This window comes from Platalea leucorodia (assembly GCF_965183815.1).
Source record: "Platalea leucorodia genome assembly, chromosome: 4".
NCBI lineage: Eukaryota > Metazoa > Chordata > Aves > Pelecaniformes > Threskiornithidae > Platalea > Platalea leucorodia.
The window spans coordinates 43864468-43872561 of record NC_138826.1 but is presented as its reverse complement, the minus strand read 5'-3'; the positions used below and the strand labels follow the sequence as shown (position 1 = coordinate 43872561).

At 47.4% G+C, this 8094-nt stretch overlaps 2 protein-coding genes across 6 annotated transcripts in view; both read left to right on the top strand.

Annotated features, from left to right (window-relative positions):
* Nucleotides 1–8094, top strand: part of NECAP1 (NECAP endocytosis associated 1) — a 41352-nt gene that overhangs the window by 32290 nt on the left and 968 nt on the right. The window lies entirely within an intron of this gene.
* LOC309590034 (C-type lectin domain family 4 member E-like) overlaps nucleotides 5075–8094 on the top strand; it is a 36091-nt gene continuing 33071 nt past the window's right edge. For 3 of the 5 annotated variants that reach the window (XR_014228089.1, XR_014228092.1, XM_082310910.1), the window contains exons 1-3: nucleotides 5075–5245; nucleotides 6203–6298; nucleotides 7365–7457. Coding sequence is in view for 1 of the 5 variants with exons in the window: in XM_082310910.1 (XP_082167036.1) it covers nucleotides 5197–5245; nucleotides 6203–6298; nucleotides 7365–7457 (238 nt within the window). In the remaining 4 variants the exon portion in view is untranslated. The remainder of the gene's footprint in view (nucleotides 5246–6202; nucleotides 6299–7364; nucleotides 7458–8094) is intronic. The other 2 variants (XR_014228090.1, XR_014228091.1) reach the window with 2 other exon arrangements.

Sequence of the window (8094 nt, the reverse complement as noted above, 5' to 3'; positions counted from 1 at the left end):
AAAGCTCTGGAGGGGACCGGGCACAAGAAACCAGCTCTAGGGATATTATCACTGTTTGTTTCCATGGCTGAGAGTAACAGGAACTTGTGCCAGGAGTCTGACCGCCTCGTGGCTGACCAGGTATGAGGGGAATCCTCTCTCTGTGTCCGAAAGAGGGGGAAGAATTTGTACTGGAGACAAGGTGACCAGGAGATTTGCCTTCCTAAGCCAACCAATGCGAGTAGTGCCGTGAACGGCAGTGGGTGGTGGCAGGAGCTGCTGAATCCCATAGACCAGCAGAAGCTGCAGCTGCTGCAGCTCCATGTCCCCAGCTCCAGACGGCAGTGAGACTGAGCGTGTATGTACAATATGTATAGATACATATGGAAGAAAAAGAACATGCACATGCAAGGAGCCATGCAGGTCAACGCAGACAGAAAGCCCTGATGTAAACATAAACGTGTGTTGTAATTAACCGGAAGGCAGAAGTACACCACAGCCAGCACAATCATCTTCCACATGAATGAGAGCCATTGTCTTCAAATTTCTGAAGCTGCAGCATCAACTGTCTGAAGGAGGAAGCCTCATCCTGTGTAAAACTGAGAGACCAGCAGTGACCTGGCAAGAATACAGAGGATTCTTCGGAACGGGTGTGAACACATCTTCACTCTGGGGGGTGGGAATATGTGAGTGGAAGTGATACTGTGAGGCAGTCCGTGAGCACCAACCTTCTTTTCTCCAGGCTGAACAGTTCTAACTTTCTCAGCATCTCCTCATATGAAAGATGCTCCAAAAGATGCTCCTTTTGCCTTTTCAAGACATAGGAAACTTCCCTCAGTTACTGCAGCCTGTCAAAGATACTGGTTTTGCAATGAGATTGGCCTTTTCCTGTAGCTTACTCGGACACATGGTTAGTGGCATGGTCAGCTGCCTGGGTGACAACCTGCAGAGAACAATCCAGCGTTGTGCTCATGACTTTGGTGACTCTCCAGACAACAGGCAATATTCCTTCTCTGTCCTCTTGGTAGCGTTCACTCTGTGGCCTACTTGGTGCAAAGCGGGATGTGCTACATGATGGGCTGGAGATGCTTTCAAACATGATGGTGCTACATGTTGGCTGAACAGGTGTCCTGGAATAAAAGCAAGGACACCAGCGCAGGGTTGGGGTCCCACATGGTAGTGATCGATACAAAAGAAAATCAGGTAACTGGGAGTCTTCCCATGGGAGTCTTCCAAGCTGATCCTCAAATTGGCCAGTGTCTGCTCCCCTGAAGTCTCTGGTTGTGATCCTGGGTTTTGCCCTGCTCTCTCCTCACAAGATCCTGAACTCCAACATCTCACAGTCACCACAGCCAAGCCTGCCCTCAGCCTTTACATCTCAAACCAGTTCTTCCTCATTTTTAAGTGTGAGAGCCAGCAGAGCATGTCTCCTCATCAGGTCCTCCATAACCCGTGTCAGGAAGTTACCATCAAGGCACTCCAGAAACCTCCTGCATTGCTTGTACTTTGCTGCTGAAAACAAAGCTGCACAAACTGCTAAGCCTGCTGGCTGCCTCTGTTAGCTGCGCTCTCATACATGCTGCTGGGGACTGTGGAGCTGGTCTTTAGCTCTTGAAAGTGCAAAGCAAACAGGTACATTGGGAAGAACTTCCCGTGGGATTAAGTCTCTCTTCCTGTATTGTCACGGCTGGTAGCACTTCCTCTGTGTTTTCTGCCTTTCACTTTGTCAGTATTCCCTTCTAGACTGCTTGCCTTTATTTGACTGTTGCAGATAAGTCTTTCCCTTCAAATCATTCTGAAGTGAAGAAAAATGGAAAGCAGGACTCCCCAGAGGATTCAAGTTGATGGAGAAACTGCCATCAACTCCTGAGAATGGGTTAAGTAGATCCAACAAGTTCATTTCTGAATGTGAGCACACTTGCTGTTCTTTGTTGGTGCTTGGAACTCTCTCATACATTCTCCATCCTGCTTCAGGTGGCTGGTTGCTTCTGTAACCAGGCACCTTCAGTGCTCCCAACATGTGGTTTGCTGTTTCCACCTCTTAAATAGGAGCCGCAACTGATTTCTTGTGTGGTATCATCTTGCAGAAAAGGTGATGAAGTTTTGTCTTCCAGTTTCTGGCTTTCAGCTTCTCAGATCCCGAGTACCTCTGAGGGAAGTTGCATTCTATGTCTTCTCCTGCAACCTTGAGTCCTGCAAGACACCTTGTAACTGCAACATTTTCCTTAGCTCATGTCCTGTCGATCTTGTCTGTATCCATGCCGTGCTTGTTGACTCTTGTCTGTACTGCAAGGGTCTGTGAAAGGTTCTCCAGTGACTGTTCTAGGAGTGTGCTTGTTATAACCAAGTACCACTGTCTTCAGTGGTTCAGGGGCAGGAGTCCCTCGCAATTCTGCATTGCCAGGTGCCACCCTGTTGTCCCAGCACACTGATCTGACATATATATTTGTGAAGTGAAATAACCAAGGGTCACTCGTGAGGCTCTTCATAACTGGAGCAAGTAGAAAACAGCTGAGAATCTTTACTTACAGAACCATGGAAAGACATGCAGGAAGACTGAGGTCATTGATACATGCTCTCCCCAAGCATGCTGCTGGAACAGCATGGAGCAGGGAAGAGAAATAAGTTCCTGCCATTTTGGAAATAAAAGATATTTGCAATGGTTCCAGAGCCTTCCACTGAGGAGGTAACCTCTCCCATCACTGGTCCCAGCTGCCTGGCACCAGGACTAGCAAGAAGTTTCTGTGCAGGCCAATGCAGAGTTTGTCTGCCATCACCACTTTGAGACTCTCTATCCCAGAGTGGGACAGAGCTGTTTTAGTCACCTGAATGCTGTGAGGTCAGCTGTTGATTTGCTGGAAACAGTAGCTTGGTTTGTGATGCTGAAAAGAAAGTCATTTGCTGTGTCTCTGCTTTAGACCCTGTGCACACGCCAAAGTGCTTTCACGTGAGGGTGCTTGCACAGACCTTCATCTTGGTCAAATGGCCTGGGTAGCAACAACTGATAAAACAGGAACACAAACATAAACAGCTGTGTGAACTGAATACCTGAAACTATCTGAGAGGGCATTTGCCCCAAACCCACTATTGTTAAAGAAGAACATGACCATCAACTGGCTTAACAGTAACCAGGGAACTAGCAAAAGGCTTTTGAGACAGAGAAGAATCAGTCTGGAAAAAAAAAAAGTTTAGAATAAGCAAGAACATTTTTAACAGAGAGAAGAGAGGAATTGGGAAGGAAGTGGCTGTCAAAATCTGGTTTGACAGTTACCCTGCAACTTTGCAACCTGTCTGGAACAGAGAATTCCTCCCTGTCGGATGCCATGGGTAGCCTGCATTCCTGGCAGTAAGGGGTGCAACATGTACAGACCCACAATTTCAGTGTGAATATGTGACCTTGTGCTTTCTCACTGACCTGTGGGTTAGCAGACTGTAGGAAGTGGCATGGATACACATGAACCCTACATCTCCAGCAGGAACTGTGTGAGAATAGGGGAACCCTTGCTGCCAGGAAAGGGGATGTGTTCTTGCAGCCTGCACTTCCTGTGGCAAGGGTGGGAGGTTGCACAAGTAAACATGTGAGTGTGTGTGTATGTGGGGGTTAGAGCTTTTGGGAATCAGTTACATAAAGATGTTTAGAAATTTGTAAGTGTTTATTAATATTTTGTGGCTGGTCCTTCATCTGTTGAATTGCTGATACTGATCCTGAATTTACAGGTCATGGCTTGTCAGTTAATTACCTCTCATGAATAAATCATTAAACTGCTTAGATCCATCCTGATTAGATTTAAACCACATGAACTGAGCACATTTTCCTTCTGACAGTTTTGCACCCTCTGCATTCTCCATACTGATCAGCCGAAGTCAGCTCCCTGCCCGTATGCGCAAAAGCAAGTATTTTAGAGCAATAACAAATACAATGAATTCTCATTTTTGGGCATCTGTGGTGCAATTCAGTTCTGTTTTCCAGCATGACAGCTGGGAACTTTTTAAAATGTCACTTGAGAGTCTCTCACTGCACTGTGAACCCAGTAGCTAGTGCTTTCTAGTAGGTCATTACCTTCTATGACAACACCAGCAAACACATGTATGGACCATCTTTCCAATGCAACAGAGCTGTTGGGTGGTTCAAGCCTGCCTGCAGCCTGTTGTGCACGAAAAAACATACTCAGAGGATGTTTTCTACATGCAATTAGGCTTGTCCTCATTTGTAACCAGTTTTGTGCCCTGCTCTTTTGAGACTTCAACTGATATGCTTGTGCTATTGTGTTAGCTATTCTATTCCTTTCTCAGTGCATCCATGCATGCCTCTTCACAGGGAGAAACTAGCTGATGCAACATGGAAGAGCAAAGGCTGCGTACCCACCCCAGTCCATTCAGAGTACAATGAGATCCGGTAGCGATTCTTTATCCTTAGGTGTATGCTTAGGGACACTTTATCCTGCAGGGTTTTGAATCGAGTTGCCTTGAGCAGTGCTAGAACCATGACGTATGGCTGTGCCTTTTGTAGTCGTGACCAAGTAAAACATCATGATCTGTAATGCACAGGGATTCTGGCACCGTCTAGTGATCCCTTCTGACCTTCAACTCCATAATGACAGGTCATATGCAATCCCTCCACTCAAAGCTCCATCCTCTTTTCATGAGCAATTAGTTAAAAACAGTGTTGGCAAGTTCTTTGTTGTGCTGTGGGTTACTGAGCTCAGGCTTCACATGGCGACTTGCCCAGACTGAGTCACAGATATGCTTTCCTGCCATTTTTTAACACCCTTTTGCAGGACATTGTGAGTGGGTTTAGCCCTTTGCTAGCAAATACCAACAGCGTAGGCATTTTCACTCACATACTCACTCACCAGGGAAGAAAAACCACCAAAGAGGTAAGGCCAGTAGTATGTCCTGTGAAACTGCTTGGATACATGCAAAAGGAGATTGAGCTGGAATGATAGTATTCTTCATTTGTTTTAATTTGCCTCTGTGAGTGTCTGTGTTGCAACGTGCATCTTGTGAAATGTCCTGGCAGAGAAATTATGAAAATTCCCCTGTCTCCATGTGCTGTGGGCAACACCCAGGATATGTTTTTTTCTGCACACTGGATTAGAGACAGTGAAGGCTCCTCACCAGTGTGGGAGCTGCCCTAGTGCAGTCTTCTGTGCAGGATGAAGGCTGTATTCATGGCCATATTGGTAACGTGGACTCTTGGTGGAGAAGAGTGATACCATGGTAGAGATAATGAGTCACCGAGGGAGCGTCAGTCCTGGAACTGCAGGTAACACAAAACTTTCCTTTCTGTCCTCCTGTAGAAGAAGGAGGTGGCGGGGGAATATACAGGGCCGGGATAGATAATGGGCATGGTACAGTGGCTGGCCTCATACCAGGAGAAGGAGCTTAGGACAATAGCAAAACAACAGATGAGGGAACCGAGGAGTGCCTGGGCTGGGAGAATGACCTTTTTCCCAGAGCCAGGGAGAACGAAAGTCCAGGCAGACTATGGTCTGCTATCCCCTTCAGTGGTTTTTCTTTAAACGATGGGACTGAAGAGTGCTATCCTACTATCGTTATCCAGGTAAAACTATCTGCATCAAGATAAGCACAAGTCACTGGTCCCATCTCTGGTGTCTCTAAGGAGAACCAAGCAAGGGCTCTCCCAACATCTTCAAAGTGCTCATTCTCCCTCTGGAAACAATCTCTTCTGTGTATCTGCCTCTGCAAACACTGAGCTGGACAGTCACTCCTTTGAGTGACTATACACTGTTGCATAAAAGGGCTTGCAGGATAGAGTCAAAATAAAGGCAGTTGAGAGAAAGAAGCTCTAAAGAGAGATGAAGAGGAGGGAGGTTCGGAAAGAGCATTCAGTGAAAGACGGGGTAATGGAGGGCAACAAGGAAGATGTGTTGAGGAGAAAGGAGGTGTGACAGGACAAAGAAAGGAGGAGTGCAGTTTGGGGAGAGTACAGGCAGGGCTTGTGATAAAATGAAATAAAAGAGCAGCTTCAGGGTAGCCCCCATGTTGCCCTACTGTGTGGGTCTGACCCACTGCTAATGACAGGCAGCAGGACCTGGATACAGCAGGACCTGGATACAGCAAGACCTGGTTACAGCACCTGTGGGGCTCCCCAGTCCTTGGAACAAGGGTACCAGCAGGTTGTTGGGGTACGGAGCCACCTGGGTTATCCTTCCCCCAACGCCGGGCTGGGGGATTCCCACTCTTGCCTTGTGTTTTTCAGCCCCGGCAGAAGAGAGAAGTTGCTCCTGGCTGAACCCCTGGGTCTTCCTTGTTTCTGTCCTTGCCATCAAAACTGCCTTTGTAACCGTCTGCCTTGGTGGGTTCCAGCATCTCTTAATTCCCCTGGGATGAAGGGAGCAGTTGACTGCCTTTTGTCAGATGGAAAAACAATATCCTAGTCTGTCTGCCAGCAGGCAAATGCTCTTCGCTAAAACAGCCTGTTCTGCTGCCCCTCTCCTGCCTCTGCCCTCTTAGTCAGGGAGTAGGGTCCCTTCCACAGTTAAAGCTCATTCCCTGACAGGGCCTTCCCACTGCTCCTCTCACTTTCCCACCTGCCTGAATAAAGCCAGTCCTGGATGAAACCAGTCCATTTCTCCCCTCCCACCAAGAGCTGAGAAGTATCTTTAGTGTCAGAGGGCATCTGAGTAGATTCCCCGAAGGCTGGCTGTTGGATGTTGGCTCTCCTGACCTGGTCTCTCTCTCAGAGCTCCCTGTGACGATGTTGCAGCCAAAGAGCCAGTGTGATCTCCTTGGAAATACTGGTACCAGGCTGCCCATATTTTAGCAGGGTGGGGGTGAATCCATTAAAATGCTCCAGCTGCATCCCACCCACACTGACTGGACCAACCAAAAGGGAAATCCTTTGCTTGTACTGTCCTGGAGTATCTTATTGCTCTGTGATGACTCGTCTGTGCTTCTTCTTAACTCCCTTGGGTGAGGCCTCAACACTCAACAGTTCTACCTCTTCTTGATACGGCTAAAAGTGGTGGTCTAAAGCTGCAATGCCTGGGGAGATTAAGAGGGAATGTATATTAATATTCCACCTTTATTAAGCCTGTCCCATGACTTCTTTGACCCTTTCCTGACCCCATCCTCAAAGGATGTCTAAGCTGGTTTTGTCAGCTGGGAAAATGAGTCTCTCAGCCAGCAGAAGTGAGAGGAGCTCATCCGATTAATTCCTGTTCAAAGGAGGGAGTGACCAGTAGTGGGAGAAATGGCCTGCTGCTTCTCATCTCCTTGTTCAATACAGATTTCAGAGATTGTTAACATAATAGAGTCTCTGTGAGGGCTCTAAGCCAGAAGGCGGAGGATAGGACAGGTTGCTCATGAATGAGGAGGAAAGGATGACAGTAGCACTTTCTTTCTCTTTCCTCTCCTCCCAGTCGTTTTGCTTGATGGAAGCTATGGCCAGTACAAGACTCTGCTCCAGAACGCTACAGAGTGGCACTGCGTCCCCAGCGTATTTGCAGGCAAAAGTGAGTGATGCTAAGAGCCTCATAAGCAACACTAAGAACCTCATCAAAATTTACTTTGGTGTCAGTCAGCCTTTGAGGTTGGGAATGTGATTGTCAGCCAGAGCTGGATTGTTTTAAGGAAGGAAGCTGGAGAATTGAGGAATGCAAATGCTGTATTGCACAATTTTACTTAGGATACTATGAAAGCACGGTTTGGGCCAGTGGAAGAGGATGGGTTGTTCCAGACCTACCTTTGACCACCCTTCCTACTCTTCCCCTCTCACTGGCCCTCACACAAACCCTCAACTGCTAGTCCAGTTCACTAATCTAGCTGAAAGTGCTTCATCCTTTTGTAAGGGCTGGTTTGATCCAGCTCCACTCCCTGTGCTGGCTCACTGCTTGTTCATGCAAGCATCATGGTCAGTGCAAGGGACAGAGGTAAGAGTGGTAGGAGAATGTTGTTACGCAGTTTAGAGTAGCTGGAGAGCTGGGCTGCAGTCACACATGAAGTGATGGAAATGGCAAGTGCTAGAAGTGATGGAAATGGCAAGTGCTAGAATTGCTGCAGTGCAAATTCCCAAACTCAGTTCAGAGCTCTGTTCTTACTTGTGCACTGCATTCAGAAACAGGTTGCAGTTTGCACTGAGGCTAACACTTA